A 20510-nucleotide genomic window follows, 5' to 3' on the forward strand; every position below is an offset into this window, starting at 1 on the left:
TGCCCAACTCTGTTTTGGAGTGGTCTATTCAGAATCTTCTTAAAAGGGTTTTACTGTAAAATAAGATTGTAAAGAGTCTCAGCAAACAGGCAAAGTATGTTTAAAGGAAAACATTTAAAAGTATTATTTCAATGAGTCATGGGAACAATTTCTAGGCTCATAAGGCTCAAGGGGAAGTACCTTGTGGAAGTTGTGGAAATGGTGTCATTTCGACCATCGTTATCTACTAAACTAGAAGCAGTTAATACTCTCACGAACACTTATCAAACACCTTGCTTGATAAGTGTTGCGTTGCAGTAATAAGGGGCTATTTATAAATTACGTCATTTCAAATTAGGGGGGGGGGGGGGGGGGGAGGAAACGGTGTCATTCGAAGCATGATTTTTTATGATTTTAGGGGGGGGTCCTACTTCAGTTTATATTTGCGATTTTGTAAATTACGCTGCTTCCAATCTTCTTGCTTTAAACGTACGCCCAAATTGCCCGAATGCAGAGTTTGCGCCTTATGCGATCCTTGCATGAGTTGCGTTAATTAGGCGCGCTATCTGAAGCAAACTTACGCGAGCACTCGCCTCGTTTAGGTGGTCTGTTCGCACCTTAAAACCTACATGTTGTATGTAAAAAACCGTACGTTCCGTACTTTTTAGTATTTGTTGTTATAGCGGCAACAGAAATACATCATCTGTGAAAATTTCAACTGTCATTCTATTCATGATTACAGCCTGGTCACGGTTCATGAGTTACAGCCTGGTGACAGACAGATGGATGGACAGTGGAGTCTTGGTAATAGGGTCCCGTTTTTACCCTTTGGGTATGGAACCCTAAAAAGTAACAATTATAGTATATAGTACAAAAAATTACCCTAACAAATCTTTAAGAAATCTGTTTTTTAGCCACGGGTATCAAAATGCTCATAGCGTGAGCACTCTAGGGTTAATTTAACTACAGCACGCAGCAGCAGCAGCAGTACGCGATACACGGCCGTCTTAAACGTTGCTCGCACTGTTAGTGCTTGAGAAAGGTGACCTAGGCTCTCCGGAACATGTGCGCGAGTGACTAAAACAAGTGAGTCTTAACCGTAAAATAATTCAATGTTATTATGTCTCACAACAGATTAAATTCTATTAATTGAACTGCTTCTAAACTTACAGCCATAAGGTCCTGCATCTGCGGGTTGGAGGTGATGAGCGTGCGCATGTTCTCGGGATCATTCATCATCTGCTGCACCAGCGGGTTGTCCAGCACCTGGCGCAGCATGTCGGGGTTGGACAGGAGCTCTTGTTGCATGCGGGCCTGAAATTAAACTTTGTTAGTATGAACTTGTGAAGTAGCTTAACAAGTAGGGATGCTATTGAATATAGTATTGTTGATGTGTGGAGTAACAAATTATAAATTCACCTGGTAAAGGGTGCCATTGAATAGCCAGGTCCACACAGAGCGAGCATACGCGCGAGGCAATTTCCTCGCGCACAAAACGGCCAGTAAAGTAAAAGAAAACCTAGGTAGGCCAGGTTCAACATTTACACTGCTAATAGTCCTAGTTCTAATGCTCCTGCACATTTTTGGCATTTTTTTGTGATATACATAAAATCAAAGGAAAAGATAGTCTGCTAGTATAAATATTATACAGTTTTAAAGCAATTATACTTGGGTCTTCCTCAAAGTAAACTTACACTTGTATCGAGAAGACACTTTTCCATGAACAAATTTTATTTCTATCTGTAGTCAGGAAGGTAAGGAAATGGTATAATTATTACTTATGATATAATGGTATAATTATCAATGTTCATTACATATTACAATGAGACATTTGTTATTCTATCTAAGCTAACTCTGGACCACCTTGAATAGCACAAAGTGAGGAGCCGCCATTATAAAGATCATATTTTCATAAAAATTCAACATTAATGATAACATTGCCACAATTAGTCATTGAAAATGTGATGCATAGTTAGCTTGGTCCAACTCTATAAACACATAAATAAATAATGCAATGAATGCTGATATAATTAAAGTTGTAACATGCTGCATTTTTGGATTAATTTAATAGTCATTAAAATGAAACCTGATTATGTACTGTTATTCTCATTAACCTGAAGCTTCCTATTAAATATTTTAGGCATACAAAAATTGACATTACAATTTTTATTTCTTCCTATACTTTGTTTCACACAGAAAGTTAAAGAATCTTATTTCTAGAAATAGACAGAAATAACATTATACCTGCAAGTCCATAAAAGTGCTCTGTCCAAGACCCAAGCTCTCAAGCCCAGCTAAACCTCCTAATGAGTTCAACCCAAATGGAGTGGCTCCAATATCAGCTGAAATCATACAAATTGGTTACACTCGTAAACATAATAATTGAAAACATGACAAGGTGACATAGCATATATTGAATAGGTAGGTATAGTGTTGTATACACGTCAGTTGGTTGGTTACCTGGGGGTCGGCGCGGGCCGCCCTCCGGCTCGGGCCGGGGCGGCGTCTTGATCACGAGGTGGACTGTCAGCCCGTCCTTGATGTTGTGCTGCTTCAGCGTGTCGGCATCGTTCATAATCTTTCCGGCAAAGATAAGACATAGCTGCTCCGGTTCCGCTCCGAACCGCGGTCCGAGCGCTTCCTTCAACTGAAATCATCACGACAAATTACACTCCCGTTGCCTAATGATTGAATAAATGTCGTCACTGATTGCGTATGCAATATCTGTGTTATTACGCCATGAGTAAGGTTTCCGATGGTGGCGTACTTACTTTTCTAATGTCGGCATCTTCTTCGATGTCCACTTGTTGTTTTTCTTTTGGGGTTTTTACTGTAATTGTGATTTTTTTGGGATCATCTTGGCCTTCTGCCATTTTGGCAAATATAGATATATGACTCTGGACTTTGGCGGAAAACTGAAAATATGTACAAGCACTATAGAATTTGACGACTCTCGTTGACTTGACTTGACGGCTCATAAATTTCTTGTCTATGACAGATTAATTCGTCTATGGCATTTTAGTGTTGCCATGCCTTTCGATATCACCGATATGGGAGCCACTAATGTACAACCAAATAATGCTCAACCCAAGAATGTACAGCCCAATAATTGGCGTCCATGGTGGACGCGTATTATTGGGCTGTACATTCCTGGGTTGAGCATTCTCGGTCCGCGCAAGATTGGTCCGGGGCGATAATACGAAGCCACTCTTTTCACAGGGCAATAATGTACGACCCCATAATTCGCGTCCACTAATTTGAGTCCCTTGGCTTTCAATTATTGGGCTGCGCATTATTGGTACAGGTCGAGAAAGCCCGACCCAATAATGTACGACCCAATAATTGGAAGCCAAAAACCAGAGACATTTTTTTTTTTAAGGGAGCTGTCAAAATTAGTAGGGACGTTCTGACATTAGCTCTTGACAATTTAAAAATAATCGGTTTTTTCTAGTGCCATCTTTCAGTGACATTGACAGTATTGACACTTGTTGGTTTACAAATACAATAAATAAATTCTAATAAAAGAAACAGTAGACTCAGTAGAGGTACGAGGTACTGAAAAAATATTAATTAATGGAGAAGCCGAAGTTGGAGGTAAGTGCCGCAATTCAACAACTTAAGCTAAAAAAATCTTCGTGTCCGCATGGTATTCCCTCGTGCGTATGGACTGTACAGCATGGTGCATGGTGCATGGTGCTGACGGAGCCGCTATGGCACATATTTAACCTCTGTCTCGAGCTAGAAGTATTCCCAGAAATTTGGAAAATTACTTGAGTGATGACCAGTACTGAAAGGTGGATCAGGAGATAAGGCAAGAGGGTTTCGACTTTCGACCGACACAAAGTTTGTACCCCACACTTAATTTAGACTGCATGAGAGACAGACAGCAGTAAGTATGTAGATTATGAAGGGCACAGATTGAAACCAGCAGTGACATGGCAGTTTGTTCAAAAGAATATCTTGGTTATATTTGACAACCGGTCTGGCCTAGTGGGTGCCTAGCCTAGTGACCCTGCCTGTGAAGCTGATGGTTCTGGGTTCAAATCCTGGTTAGGGAATTTATTTGTTTGATGAGACAGATATTTGTATATTGAATAATTATATTGTTGTCTGGGTGCCCACAACACATGCCTTCTTGAGCTTACCGTGGGACTTAGTCAATTTGTGTAAAAATGTCCCAATATATTTATTTATATTGAGATTGACTGAGAAAACAAGGTGTATGCTACAAGGAGCAGGTTTCTGCAAAACATATCGGTGAGTCCATTAAGACAGCTGTTTATCAGAAAAACTGAGACTGGGTCACTGATCAATTGGATCAAACACCATCAAAAACTACTACTTAAGAGCAAAAAAATTGTGTTTATAGGTTGAGCAAAACTACAAAAGGATACATACCTATGTTGGTGGATCCCCTTAGTTAGTTAGTTATACTGGGCATTTTCCGCATGTTGACAACCATTGGCCTATTTTGCGTGAAAACGAGGTAGCACTACTCTATAGTTAGTTTTTTTTTTAGCATTAGAAAATATAAGGTAAACAATCTTGATGTGTCTTTTAATTGAAAAACACAGTCTAAAAATAAGTTACGGCAAATATGTAACAATTATGAATCTAATATGTTCATTTATATTCTTCTGCTTTCTTACCGTTCGTCAACTGTTTCTGCATAAAATAGTTGTGATCACCCATATATCATCTAAACACTTGACTTGTTACAATTCACTCCTTAAAAAGCGCATATTTAATTTACCAGTACCTAAAGTATCATCTGCATTTGCTAAATGTTTTCGGGGACTACATAAAGGCAGCAACTTACAACGCCATTCTCAAGCACTGTGATTTAAAAGATAGCACTGCAAATGAGGCCAAAAACACTACCTATAAGCTACTTCAATCACTGAGTTACACAGAGACAGAAGCTATTTTGCAAAGTGTCACTTCACTGTAATTTTTACCTTAGACTATGTTAATTGTTCATTTTTAGTTTTAAGTATTAAATGTAAGTTTTAATGTTATTATGTGATATTATATTAATAGTATGACCTGCACACGATAACGAAACTCTGTTATACAAGTGTAATTGGTTCCCCGCGATACAGGTGTAACCTAGTGCGGGGGCCCCTGGTAACTATGTTTGTAACAGTTTTTAGAAATAAATTATTCTTATTCTTGTTCTTATGAGTAATAGTTATTGATTTTTAAAAAGCGTTTTTCAACTAAAAGACGTGTCAAGATTGCTTACCTTCTTCCAAGTTCTTTCTAATGCTAAAAAAAACGAACTATAGCCACCCCAGCTCCTCCATGACACCTAGCAGTGTCTTCAGGTTGCTAACTGCCTCCTTCAATGTGCACGGAGTCCCTAGGTATTGGTTCCTGTATACTTCTACCTTCTACCTACAGTGTAGGAGAATATGCTTTACTGTTTCTTCTTCTTCCATGCACACTCTGCACATGGGGCTGTCTGTTTTACCCATATTATGTAGGTGTTTGATTAGTGCAGCGGTCGGCAGCAAGCGGCCCGCGAACCTCTCATTTGCGGCCCGCGAGCCTTTCACTAGCGGCCCGCGAACCTCTCACTTGCACCCCGCGAGCCTCCTAGGCTATTTTGTATGTAATATTGACAAACGACAATGTCTGATAAAGTCATAAATATTAACAAAGTGCGGCCCGCATCAACTTCGGTAACTACTATTTGGTCCTTGGCTGCTAAAAGGTTGCCGACCGCTGGATTAGTCTGTTATGTCCTGTGATTAATCCTACTATTTTGCGTAGTTGGTGTCTGGGTGTTTTTAGTAATATTTTGGTGTAAGCTTGTAGTTTTGTTCTTTGGTCTGCCTACAGGTGTACATTTTAGTCCAGTACTTATTGTGAAGCTGTTTGTGATGTTGGTCTAGCTGGTTTCTGAACCTTTCCTGGCCAGTTCATCCGCTGCATCGTTTCCTCTTGATCCACTATGCCCCTTTATCCATTATACTGTTACTTTGTTGCCTTCTTTGCTCACTTCAGTGAGGCCTCGATGACATTCAAGTATGAGTTCCGATGTAAGTTTGTAGCTACCTAGTGGTTGCAGTACTCATTTACTGTCTGACAGTATTAGTATATTTTCTTGTTTTACTTCTCGTCTTTTTATCGCATTGCAAGCTTCTATTATTCCTACACATTCAGCTTGGAATACCGTATTGTGTTCCCAGTGTAACCCAGGGGTTTTGAGATGTATATGTTCAGGTCCTCCGAGAAGACACCACACCCGGTCCCTTCATTTGTTTTTGAGCCATTTGTGGATATTCTTAAGTTTGTTTGGTGTAGTCCTTATTAAATATATATTAAAAACGGGTCACTCACGTATTTTAAGTCGAAAAACGCTCGACATGTTTCACTCCGTACCGAGGAGTGTCATCAGGAGCTTGCGTTTACGGTGACGGACCGGCGCAGACTGCGGGCCGCAGCTCTCCGCGCCCGATAACTCGGCGCAGGCGCCGGTGGCGGCAAGAGGGGCGAGAAACTACCCTCATTTATGGTATTATTGTCAAATACGTGAGTGATCCGTTTTTAATATATTTAATATGTCTGTGTCTCACGGAAGTTTTGTTATTAAAATTGGTATAGTCCTTGTACAAAAAGAAACATAAAACATGAAAGAACACACATCATTAGTACAAAGGCGAACTTATCATGTAATTCATGTATGCGGCACCGCGATATAATACATTCGGTAAAGACACACTGAAAGAAAACGAACTTAAAGATGTTCTTCTGTTCTGCAGGAAAACAAGAAGATTCGAGGAGAATGGTGTGGCACTTAATGCCTCCGGGACAGTAACCTAGCTGCAGCTCCAACTCTAGGGAATTGGGCTGAATGAACGCAACACGTGATCGACAGCCCACCTGCTTCCTGCCGAGCGTCCCTACACTACCTCTACATGGATGCCTCGCTTATTCTGCTCTACAAAACTTCTGTAAGTAGAGAATGTACAAGTGCAAGAGTTGAAGGATTGAAAGAGCTTGTCATCTTACCTGACAGTCTTCCACACATTTACCTTAATTAATTTAAATGATTTTAATAATTATAGTCCTTTTTAGGGTTCCGTACCTCAAAAGGAAAAAACGGAACCCTTATAGGATCACTCGTGCGTCTGTCTGTCTGTCCGTCTGTCACAGCCGATTTTCTCCGGAACTACTGGACCAATCAAGTTGAAATTTGGTACACATATGTAAGTTTGTGACCCAAATATGGACATGTAACGTAAACAAATTAATTTTAAACATGGGGGCCACTTTTGGGGGGTAAATGAAAAAATTAAAAATAATAATTTTCAAACTATATCATGTTACATATCAAATGAAAGAGCTTATTGTAAGGATCTCAAATATATTTTTTTTATAATTTTCTAATAAACAGTTTAGAAGTTATTCAAGAAAATAGGCAAAAAATTACCATTCCCCCCCCCCCCCTTTATCTCCGAAACTACTAGGTCTAACATTTTGAAAAATATACATAAAATAGGTCTATACCTATAGATGTCAAGAAAACCTATTAGAAATGTACAGTCAAGCGTGAGTCGGACTTAATTACAGTTTTAGATCCGACCCCTACGGATTTTTTTAAGATATTTCACTCACATATTTAATTACACAAACGGGTCTACCGCGATATAATTTCATTGTTTTTTTACCTTTAATTCCGACGTTTCAGCTGAGTTGCACCAGCTGTGGTCACGGAAAGACTGACGTCCCAACAAACCCACAAACGCCAACCAAACGCGCGTCCAAACGCGGTAGACCCGTTTGTGTAATTAAATATGTGTACAAAACGCGAGAGTTTAAAGTGTTAGATTTCACTCACGTTTCACATAAAAAATACATTGTTAACAGTGCCGGATTAACCAATAAGCAAAACAAGCACGTGCTTAGGGCACCACGTTCAGGGGGGGCACCAAAATGCCAGGTTGAAAAAGGTGAACAAATTTTAAAATTAGGGACAGACACATCGTTTTTACCACACGATTTTTTTTTAGCTGTCCAAAAGCTAGTTTGCAAAAATAATGGCGCGTATTTCTTTGGGAAACAATCGGTAGCAGTAGAAGAGGTGTGACTACATGCATAGATTCGATTTCAACCCACTCTTTTGCGGTTCGGCGTTAGGTCTTATGCGAGGCCTTCTGCCTTACGGCAAAGTTGATCTTCTGCCTTAAGTAATTACACTTGGGCGTGGATCCAAATCCAAGCTTTCCTCTTTCGCAGCTGGGCCTACTGCCTTGCTCACACTTCGCCAATTCAATTCACTTGGTCAATTCCAAGCTCTACTTTCTTGCATATTTTATGCATGAAAACAACCTCGCTGAGAGCCTTAAATATCGAGCCCTATGCGAAGCTAGGCTGATAGAAAACTGTCCCATCCTTTCTCTGTATGAAATCCTGGATTCGGCCCTGGTTCGGACTAAAAGTAAAATTGCGTTTTTTATATCGAAAAATTTTCGCGCTCGCTTCGCTCGCCTTTTCAATAACTTTCTAAGGTATGACAAAGGTGACATTCGGGTGACGACTGCAGCAACATTACTCTGTTGCAACGTTACTGCTGCAGTACTGTCAACTTCCGTGATAAAATGATGTGACTGATTTCCATACTAAAAGTAAAAATGTACAACTGTCTATCATATTGCGTTTTTATATCGAAAAATTTTCACGCTCGCTTCGCTCGCGTTTAAATCACTGTCTTAGATATGATAAAGGTGACATTCGGGTGGCGACTGCAGCAGTATTAGGTACTCTGTTACAACATTACTGCTACGGCACTGTCAATTTTCGTGATAAAATGATGTGACTGATTTCCATTCTCAGCTGTAATGCGGCATTGAACTTCTCTCAATTTACCAAAAAAATCAATGTAATCTTGATGACCCTAGGGAGAGGGGGCTCCATGGTCTAGAAATGCTTAAAGCATCAAAATATCTTAATCCGGCACTGATTGTTAAAAATTGTGTAATATACATATATATGGAACGCGAGCCCGACTCGCACTTGGCGGGGTTTTTTTCAGATTACCTCAATTACCTCTAGTATACTACTTTTGAGGTTAGAACAACCCACCAAAACATTTAATGTAAAGTGTTGCCAAGACTAGTTGCATAAAGCTTTTACACTAAAAAGTTATCAGATCCCGTAGTAGGTACCAAGACTTTTACTCTGTCATTCCTAACTTTATAAGCTCTAACAGTATAAAGCCAACATCTTGGTCAAACAGTACGGCTTGGCCGTTTCGTTGGTGTCATACTCATATGGACAATCCCGTAATGACACTTTCAGAATTTGAAAAACCTTTGTTGCTACTTTGTACAACAAGTCCACTGAGGGAGTGTTTGTAAAAACGACATATCAGTTTATATAAACTACGATAATACAAGGTCATATAAGCAGGCATAATTTTAAAACATTTAACATTTAGGTTTTCATAAAAGTTACGTACCTATTTCTAGCGCCATCTATGTATGTAGGGCCTATATAAAATAAGCCAGGAAAGTTATGAAAGTGAATTAAAGTTTATGTTGCACTGATAAAATCATTTTAAACAAATATTCTAAATAGAACTATTCTCAAATTTCAGGAGCTGATACAAGCAGCTAGAATGAGTCTCTGCTGAGTCGCCGGCGCCGGACGTGCGTCTGACGTCTTCGTGTGAGTCGCCAATTGCAGGGGAAGATACGAATAGTTAGGTAGTCGAATAGCTACTTTAGTCAACCTTGCCTCAGTACTGTTTGTATTGACTGAAATACAAGTAGCATATATGAGATGTTCGGACGTATCCGTGAAAATACGAAGGTAAAGGAAATTGCACTACATTTTTAGAACCTATTCACCTGTCAGTAAAATATTGAAAAGGAAAGTTCATGAGTTTTATAATTTTCTTTCCTCCAACAGCTTCACATGGAGCAAATGTAAACCTTTTCTGTTAATAATATCAGTAATGTCAAGGTACAACGCTCTTTAGAGCATATTGCCATTCCTTTTACTCGAGCGGCCTGTGGGTTAACTATACGAAGCGAGCCTACAATGCATTAAAAGTGCAGTATAACAATGCATTCAGAATGCTGTTGGGCTTACCTCGTAGATGTAGTGCATTTGGCATGTTTTGCGAAGCTAGAAGTTTTCTGGCAATCATGCGCAAGAAAATAGTATCTCTGCTAAGGGGCTATTCATAAATTACGTCATTTCAAATTAGGGGGGGGGGGGTCTGGACATCGGATGACGGTAGCATGAAGTAGGAGGAAAAGGGGTCATTTGAAGCATGATTTTTGGATGATTATAGGGGGGGGGGGGGTCAAAAATCGTGATAAATCGATGACGTAATTTATGGACAGCCCCTAAGTCGAGTTAGAAGCAGTCCCAAACATACATGTTCGAAAAGTAGAACTCCCTTAGATCGTGTTTCAATTTATCGCCTCTCGTTGGCAATTAAGGTGGTTCGCTTTCCATACAAAAAACAATTAAGTACCTAATAGTGTGTAATTACTTAATATAACGCAATTGTTTTTTGTATGGAAAGCGAACCACCTTAACTATTCGCACAACGTTTTGTAGTTGCAGTAAGTACTTACATATGGCCGGTAAAATTTTCGAAATGGGTATGTATTTACGTACAGTGCTAATTGCCGCACATAGAATAATTAAAGTTTGATCAATCGGAATATGTTCATAAGTCACTTATTACATTTCGATTTATAAGTCTGTATTTTCCAGCTTTAGATGTGCATGACTGCATATGCACATCTAAAGCTGAAAAATACTTTCATGAATACGTTTATAATTATGGCTAAATTATATATATTATATAGTAACCAAAGGGGTACTTATTATCTGTTTTCAATAAGGCGCTATTTCCATAAAGGTTCAATTTGAAATCAGCCTCGTCGACAACCGACCTTTTGGTTGAAAACGTCACAAATTATGGCGATAGAGAATACAATGTTCTGTTGCCAGAGTGCAGCACTAGTAAAACCCGTAAACGAGTGAATTTCAAAAAAGTGTAGGTAACACAATGGAATATTCACAAAAATATGCAAGAATGTAACACAAAATGAAGAAAATGTATGTGTTTTTTTTTGTGTTACGTCACACAAAGGAAGCCAAAATCGACGCCGCAATATTTTTCACGTCGTGTAGAATAAAAGTGGCGTCGAATTCAGGAATCCGCAAATACCATATCGATAGCCAAGTAATTTATCTATAGAAGAATGTTAAAACAGTAGTAGAAACGGTTAGCTTTGCAAACTTTTAGTAGATTGGTTTGGTTTTGGTAGATCTCTCGGTTTGGCATGCTTGATGCTCTTCACATCACCACAGACGGAGTTCGACAGTTCGAATCTGTCTTGTTCAACCAATTGATGGAGGCACATGCACGCATACGAACCACATATTACACTACCATCCTGGAGCTAATTGGATTACTTGCATCTACTATTATAGTATATACCTATGCCTTATTTTTACGCCTAAGACCCTAAGCTTTTAACAAAAACCATTATTTCTTTTATACCTACGGGCGGTTTAGCTCCCGTACATACCTCTATTATACCTAGCCACGTGCTAAAGCAACAATGTCCTTTAAATCCGTATCCTGTATCGTGATAGTATTAAGATTCAACTCGTCTACATTGAGGTGGTCGATCGTCCTAAATACATTACCAAAACATGTTAACTCGTATGAGCTGTTACATAGATTTGAACCTTAATACTATCATGATAATTTTTTATTAATATTTTTAAATAATTTGTTAAGCATATTTACACTTGCAAATATAATTTGCAGCATTCTAATATTATATAACATGTTATATATTCGCGATTCATGTCAACAGCCCTATTGTCAGGCCCCCTCCAGCAGCAGCGCCCCCGCCCCGCAGTAATAGTTATTTGTTTTACAAGGAGGCAAAGTTGTTGTTCAATCGCTCGTGCTAATATTGATACCCGAGCAAGCGAACGATTCCAAAATTGAACCAATAGCGTAGCGAGTGGTTAAAAAAATGGAATCTTGAGCGTTGCGAGGGTTTCAAAGCGCGAGGGTTAAACAAAATTTGCCCCCGAGTGAAACACAAAATTTTTCACCACACCAACCCGAAGCAAATATCAAACAAAATCAAATCCAAATTAATGTTAGCTATTAAATATTTATCATCCAAAATCATCATAAAAGTCAATTCTACCAGCAAACATAAGAAAACAACTCAAAATTTGCATTTGATTACACATGTGATTCAAATGATGATGTGATTTGATTGTGTGTGTTTTATTCACATGTGAGGCAAAGGCCTCACATGTGAATAAAATGCAACTTTGCTATCAGTTTTTGAAGTGCAAAGTAAGCCTTTCCAAGTAGGTGTGGTGAAATAGTTATTTGTTTTACAAGGGGGCAAAGTTGTTGTTTAACCGCTCGTGCTAATATTGACACCCGAGCAAGCGAAAGATTCCAAAATTGAACCACGAGCGTAGCAAGTGGTTCGAAAAATGGAATCTTGAGCGTTGCGAGGGTTTCAAAGCACGAGGGTTAAACAAAATTTGCCCCCGAGTGAAACACAAAATTTTTCACCACACCAACCCGAAGCAAATATTAAATGTCAAATATCAAAGAAAATCAAATCCAAATGAATGTTATTAAATATTTATCATCCAAAATCATCATTTAAAAGTCAATTCTACCAGCAAACATAAGAAAACAACTCAAAATTTACATTTGATTACTTTGCCTCACATGTGAATAAAATGCAACTTTGTTATCAGTTTTTGAAATGCAAAGTAAGCCTTTCCGAGCTGGTGTGGTGAAAAATATAATGTTCTAGTGCTGAAACGTATCACTATCACTGTTTAGTTAGAACAACATGAACCTCATAGAACCCTCTTTCAAGTGCTATTGAAAGAGGCGGCTATACAGGGCCTGGGGCCTAGGGCGGCGAATAGTTATTTACGATACAAGTGCGGAAAAGAGGAAATTCGAACGAGTGGCGATAAATTAAAACACGACCGAAGGGAGTGTTTTAAATCCACACGATTTGCAAATTACCTATTCGCACATGTATCGTACAACGTTTTACAGTACATGGCCCTTTAAACTTTTGACATACGCACGAAAAGTGCTATTTTACGCACTAGTGCGGGAAAATAGGACCATATGTACTTTAAATGATATTTTTATTATTAATTTGTATAAATATATGAATGTCATTAGTCATTGCCTACATTAAATGTACTTAATCTATGCTTCCATAAATATATTTACTATCATTATCAATATATTACAAGACGTTGCACATATGTCGTTGTTTCACTTATATGCACACCAATATAGCCTAATATAACTGGAAAGCCTGGCAGGCTAATCTTTTAACACGTTGGCTGCCATGACATTGAACATCACCGTTGGGATCACGTAATCTTCTCTGTGTGCCCATGAGCATCACCAGTGGAATCGAAAGCTCGTTACCTCTTTATTGACCTCAGTAATATAGTGATGCTGGGATCACTAAATTTGTAAGGGGCGTGGGAGATACACTTTAGGTGAAGGATGGTGGGCAGCCAATGTGTTTAATACTTCGTTTATTTTTGGTAGGCTTAATTTTGCTGCCCTTTTTAGTAGTTTCGGTCGGACACTACACAAAACCCATTGCGGTCCGGTCCAGGCGCCATAGTAACGATGACGAGCTTTTCATAAAAACTGAAATCTCTAAACTACTCGAAGACGGTATCATCGAACACAGTGTATTTCCCTGGCGGGCACAAGTTCTAATTGCCGGTGGAGGTCTACATAAGAAGAGGATGGTAATCGATTATTCTCAAACGATTATCAAATAGGGTATAGTTAGACCGTAAAAAGTCTGCAGCGATTTTGATAGCCCACGCAGTGCAAGTGTCATTTAAAACGTCAATCTTCTATAAAATTATGACTTATACATAACACTTACACTGCGTGGGCTATCAAATCCGCTGCAGACTTTTATTGGTGCGACTATAATTGCGTCAGTTTATCGTCCGGTGTCAGTTTCCGTCCACTTGACGGATTAGTAAATAATAAATTTCATTTATTTATAATTTGCTACTTGCGAAATATATTTTTATGTAGATAGATAAATTGTTTAGGTATTAAGGATCAAAGAATATAATACTCACTATTTATTTATTTATTTATATTTATTTATATTCAAATTTCGTCAAATGGACGGAAACTGACACCGGACGAAAACTAGCACAATGACCCTATACTGAATTGGATGCATTCCCATTGCCAAAAATAGAAACAATTGTCGCAAAAGCAGCACAATACAATTATTTCAGTCAAATTGCTTATCACCATTCAAGTATACAGGATGTCCAGTAATTAATGGACAACCTTCTAACCATCGGCCCTGTCGATTACATTAGAAAAAATTACATTGTACTCTAACATTTTCAAGAAGTCTGGTCGCTTGTGGTGAAAAAAAAATGTATGGAGAACAGAGTGCCCAACTTTCTTAAAAATAGTTTATCTAATGCTGATTCTAAAATGGTATCACACATGCTATTTACATTTCTACAAACAAAAATATGGCTTAGATGGTGATTAAAGTGAAGTATGGTGCTAACTAATAAAAAAGACATAAAAGTGTGATTATCTCGAAAACCACGAAACTTTTACTAGACCTATAAGTGCATTTTCTGGACCAGCCTAAGGTGCCCTGCCGATGGTTGGAAGGTTGTCCATTAATTACTGGACACCCTGTATGTATAAGTACCTATTCTACAAAAAGAACGAATATACACCGCGTTTGAAGCAAACGGTAAATTATATGGTACCATGTACCATGGTATATCAGTTCGGGGTCACCAACGGTGTAGCGGCTTTCCAGCCAGAGCTGGGCACCGTTAATCAAAAAGTTAACTTCGTTTATCGTTAATCCGTTAAATAAAAAGTTAACTTCGTTAAACGTTAAAACGTTACTTTTCAAAAGTTTTAACGGAAGTTAAAGTTAATCGTTAACTCGAAATCGTAAATATACGCAATAAGAAATAAAACTAGGAGAAATAATCATAAATTTTGATTTTTATTAAAGACTAATCTACTAATTAATAATAGCATAGCCAATAAAAATATCATTCGCTAGCATCTGCCATAAGGTGCATGTTCCCCTTCATGAACATGAGCATATTAAAATTGTCGTCTTATAGCGACGCCCGTTTTGGAGAAAAAAATATCTTTTCCCGCCGAAAACAGGCGTTCCACAGCAGCACTCGAAGGTATACTAGTGATTATATTTGAGGCAGCGCGCGGCCTTGGTGTGAGTAGGTACTTAGGTATTAACGATTAACGGACTTAAGAAAAGTTAACGGAAGTTAACAAGTCCGTTACAGGTTTTTAAAGTTAACTTAAAAGTTAATCCGTTACTCGAAATCTTAACTTCGTTAATTAACGATTAACGGATTAACGAGTTAATGCCCAGCTATGTTTCCAGCGTACTCTGAACTACATCTAAAGAAACTTTTAGCCCCCATGGCAGAAAAGCTGCGAATAGAGAAGAGTTCCGGACTGTGGTAGCCGACATCCATAGAGGATATGGCACCTAAAGAATTTGCGAATTACAGTTTTCGCGGTGGGCCCCCTGGAAACCAAATGCCAGCCTTAAGTGGTATCCAGACGGGACTGATAAAATCGGTCGATTTGAACAGAAATGAAATTGGCGTCTATCTCCAATTCAATCACCAATTTTAGATTTATGGTGATATTAATTAAAGCCCCTGTATAGTTCGTAGTTTTGTAACAGAGCCCGAGCTAATCCTATTGTCTATTGTTAAGTAAAACCGCTCGTGCCACGTGCCACAACCACCTGCATAAAACCTGCGTACTTCGGTTACTGAGTGCTGGCGAGTCGAACACTACAGAGCCAGTCTAAAATGTGTCATCGAGATGCGTAACAAAGGCGCGTTATCGGAGAGCGCACCTACACTGGTTTTTTGAGCGTTGGACTAGCCCGCGCTCAGGTGTCAAATATAATAAGTATGACCCTTTTTTGCAGGTAAGTAGCACGTGCGGTTTTACTTAACAATAAACAATAGGATTAGCCGCCGGGCTCTGTTACAAAACTACGAACTATACACAATGGGTCAGCGCCGGCCACTCCAAGGGACGCATTTGTGCGTTAGAGGGAGCAAGTGTTATTGCTATCTCATTCTACCGCATGGCTGCGTCCCTTGGAGTAGCCGGCGCTGGTCCCTTGTGTACAGGGGCCTTTAGAGCCCTCTAAATTGAAAAAATGCCCCAGAACGAAAATACTGGCGCACTGTGGGCTGAAATTCGGCTCTCAATGACATAGAAACCGAAGTTGTTATTTTTATGTTTTCTTGATTGAAATAGGTTTTGCTAGTCATTGTTATGGTAACCTAGAGTCAGATCAAGAATAGTCTGCAGCGGATTTGATAGCCCACGCAGTGAAAGTGTTATTTTAAACGTCAAACTTCTATGAAATTATGACGTTAAATGACACTTGCACTGCGTGGGCTATCAAATCCGCTGCAGACTTTTTTTGGTCCGACTCTATGAATTTTACACGCTTTGGAATGAAAATTGTCGAGTTACAAATTTTTTTCAAAAAAATGTATGGAGCAGGAACAAGAAATCATTATTAAGTACTCAAGAACCGCAAAACAAACCGTAATATCCTCGCAGATGGTTATACTACGAATTATTTGTGATTTTTTGGCATATTACATATATCCGTCACGGGTGCGGCTTTTTAAAAAAAACATTAATTGGTACTATGGAAAAAGCACGAAAACCAAAGTCAACTGTTGAGATATTTTGATTTTTTGTACCGGCTCCATACATTTTGTTTGAAAAAAAAAATCATAACTAGTATTTTCGACTCAAATCGTCTGAAACTTACAACTTAGCATAAACATACTGGGCAAAACCCATTTCAGTCAAAAAAATCTTAATATGTTGACTTTGGTTTTTGTGCTTTTCCCATAGAAACAATTAATGATTTTAAAAAAAGCCGCACCCGTGACGGATATATGTAGTATGCCAAAAAATCACAAATAATTCGTAGTATAACCACCTGCGAAGATATTACGGTTTGTTTTGTGTTTCTTGAGTAATATAAGTAATAATGATTTCTTGTTCCTGCTCCATACATTTTTTTGAAGTGAAAACTTCTTTAGCGGCGCTGAGCACTTTTTGAGGTGGGGAAAAAATGATAAACTCGATACAGCGTAACACATAACGCGTAACGTAACGCTGACGTCATGTGTCACGCACAATGTTATTCACCAAAGAACTTTAGTCATAACGTATCATAATCAGGTGAATTATTTAAAACTGGAACTTTTATATTAAGCAATAAATCTTGTACGGGCTGAAATACGAGAATCTCACAGTTACATTCTAACTTTATATCACTCCAATATAATTCAATAAAGCTACATCTTGATAAAATCGCCATTGATATAGAATAAGAACTGGATACCCAATCAGCCGCAAAAAATGGCCCCGCAAAAGTAACGTTAAAACAGATCACGCGTTACTTTTTCGTTTAGTCTTGTATGGACCGCTCAAATGTGAAGTTGTCAACAATGTCGTTAAAATATGCAAAAATAACAATGATAAAAGAAGGAAAAAGCATGGAATGTATTTCTTTCGGTTAGTGCTTTGGATAGCATTACATAATTTATGTAATCTGGTGGTCATTTCATGGTTTTGAATAAATTATTTTGTTAGTACCAAAGAAGGGATGTGAAGGAACAAAAATCTAATGAGTCGATGTGAGGTTAATACTTTTTTATTTATATATTGAATTCGTAACATATATTATGTTTAAATTCAAGATTTCCAAGAAAACCTATGCGACGTGCAGAGTGGACTGCTATTATAGCAAGAGATAGGGGTGATGCAGTTTTAAACAAAGGCAAAACGGCACTTGTGTGTTCAGCCCATTTCCTTGTTTCCGACATATACACGACCAATAAGGTCATCGACTAACTGTAAATGCTAAACCTGTCTGAACACAGTGACAACCACAGGATTTTTTGATAAAGACCATAACCAATCAGTACCAGTAGCGACCTAAATGTCCCCGTGCACTATATTGCAAAGAACTAAAGCGCGAAGAGTATTATGTAGATCTAAAATACACAGTTATTTAATAAGTTGAATTTATTTCAAGGAAAATAGTATTTAAAGACGAATGCTTACTTATTAAAAATAAATTTGTTTTATGATAACTTACAAGGGTTGTTACCATGAATTAATTTTATTTGAACTCCCGATCAAATTAAATTTGTTTCATTTATTACTTTGATTTTTCTGTACAGTAATACCTATTAAAATGTACCAAAGGGACTCTATTCGTTCATTATTCTCGTTTGACGTTGTTTGACGTAAATACAATGGTGACGTTACGTTTAGTGCCATCGGACTTAAAAGTTTTAACAGTGTTGGTACTAATGTTTACAAATTTGACACTTAATGCTTACGACAGTAAGTTCTTTTCCGTACAAAATATTTATCTTGACTCAAAATTTACGTAAGCGTTTTTATCATCAATGCAAATTTTCCGCTAATGTCATTCTGACCCACATTTTGTTGACGTTTTTGTTCCGCTCTGTGTGTCTATTTCTAATATTAAGTCAGTGAAAATCGCTAATAAAAGTGAAAACTCAAAATATCATGACCAACTTAAACTAATAACGATAGACGGATAGTCTCCATACGGCTAACCTGCCAAAAGTGAAGCCGAAACGCGATCGATGTGTGCGTGGAACGCTCGTGTTTTACGCTCAGCAAACACACACATATATACAAAATATGTTGCCAGTATTCATTTACTTCTCTCAAAGTAGGGGAATTTTAACAACATCACACTTGGTTATTAATAATTTGGAAGTGTATAGATTCGATTTTGTAGCAAAAGCTTTTTGTTTATTTTGGGATTTGTTGCATTTCTGTACTTTGTGAAATAAGGATTAAATAAATAGCTGATAAGTTTTTACTATTTTTATTTATTTAACAAATGTGCATAAAATAATAAGAATAAATTTAAATAGGACAGAGCATATTCGACTGTGTTTAGTCCGTTTCCAATGTTTCCATATTGCGTCATTCCGATTTAGTCTATTTTTTTCCTTCTATCTCGCAGACAGAAGTAGATCAGTCAGAAAACTGAAACGAACATGACACAAAATAAAAATAAGAAAAAAGTAAATACTTACCTAAATAATTAACTTTCTATAATTATACAATGAAATTTAATGGAGCGTATTTATTTTAGAATGTAGACGTCATGTCCCATTTGGAGGAAAAAATATTCACTACACTGGCAACATTTAGAAGAAATGGCGGCTGACGAAAATTTGGATTTTTGTATTTACGATTATGTAAAAATATCACATTAAACTCGATACTTACGCGTGAAATGTAATATCAAGCGGTTTGTTTTTATTATATGATGTGTTGTGACACCCATTCACTGTACAAACAACCATCTTTCCTGTAGTTTTTGATTTTTAAACGGGAGGTGTACACAGACCGATTTGACTTTGAGTACTGCGAGGGCCGTTCGAATACGATGATGCGAGTGTGACGTGACGTCGCACTTGAAATGGCTTCACTTGGGGTGTACGAACTAGGAATCTATGCCTTATAAATCTATGATGACCAAATATATTTAGATGCGAGGTCTGCAAGGTAACTTTACAATTTATATTCGAATTTTAAACAATTACTTAACGCTATAAATTTAAGCTCACTGGCCAGCAATTTCGGAACTAAAGTTTTTCAATAGAAAGGAGGATGGGTCAATTATACATAGTGCTGCAGACATTTTGGACTAGTCATTGAGTTTTCACTTCTGTCGGCACTCCAGGAGTGCAACCCGATTTTTTTTTAAATTCGTAACTCGACAACTTTCATTCCTAATCGTCTAAAATTCATAGGTTACTATAACAATGCCTAGCAAAACCTATTTCAATCAAGAAAACATAAACCATTCACGTCGTAATATAAAACTATAATTTATTATACGTTACCTTATCCTGATCCTTGTCCAAAATTCCGAATTATCCGTTATAATGTAATCCTTTAGGCCCCATTCGCACGACAGCTTAAAAAGCGTTGCGTTAAAACCCGACGTTGGCGCTTTTTTACCGTTTCCAATATTTGTGTTCATATGAACGCTTAAAAATCACTTGTGAATCGTACTGCCACGTACGTATCTCAGCAAAGCCATACTTTATTTGCTATTACGACGTATTATTTGAATATAGCTTGAATATTTCAGGAATTTGTAAGCATAAGTTGACATTTTTAAGGTGAAACTAATAATAATCTTGACGATTGACACCAAAAATTGACACTTGACAGCCAACTGACAGCAGCGCCGGCGCTTTTTTAACGCTTGTGAGAACAGATACACGGAGTTCCGTATGCTCTATTCAATTTGACGCCAACGCTCAACGCCGAAAATCGAACAGTGCTCGATAAAAAAGCGCCGCGCTTAAAAACCGCCTTCGTGTGA

The 20510-nt window shown here is 38.0% G+C and overlaps 1 protein-coding gene and 1 long non-coding RNA gene across 2 annotated transcripts in view; one reads left to right on the forward strand and one right to left on the reverse strand.

Moving 5' to 3' along the window:
* Positions 1 to 2980, reverse strand: part of LOC134799016 (ubiquilin-2-like) — a 25621-nt gene extending 22641 nt beyond the window's left edge. Inside the window, exons 1-4 of the mRNA XM_063771439.1 lie at positions 2751 to 2980; positions 2440 to 2626; positions 2224 to 2321; positions 1109 to 1293 (exon numbers count right to left, since the gene is read on the reverse strand). Coding sequence (XP_063627509.1) covers positions 1109 to 1293; positions 2224 to 2321; positions 2440 to 2626; positions 2751 to 2957 — 677 coding nt within the window. The 5' untranslated portion in view covers positions 2958 to 2980. The remainder of the gene's footprint in view (positions 1 to 1108; positions 1294 to 2223; positions 2322 to 2439; positions 2627 to 2750) is intronic.
* A 61-nt stretch (positions 2981 to 3041) lies between these two features.
* LOC134798820 (uncharacterized) lies at positions 3042 to 10092 on the forward strand. Its single transcript, XR_010145273.1, has 3 exons — positions 3042 to 3573; positions 6747 to 6938; positions 9584 to 10092. It is a non-coding gene; the product is annotated as an uncharacterized LOC134798820 (long non-coding RNA).
* Positions 10093 to 20510: the final 10418 nt, after the last annotated feature.

This window comes from Cydia splendana, chromosome 17, assembly GCF_910591565.1.
Source record: "Cydia splendana chromosome 17, ilCydSple1.2, whole genome shotgun sequence".
NCBI lineage: Eukaryota > Metazoa > Arthropoda > Insecta > Lepidoptera > Tortricidae > Cydia > Cydia splendana.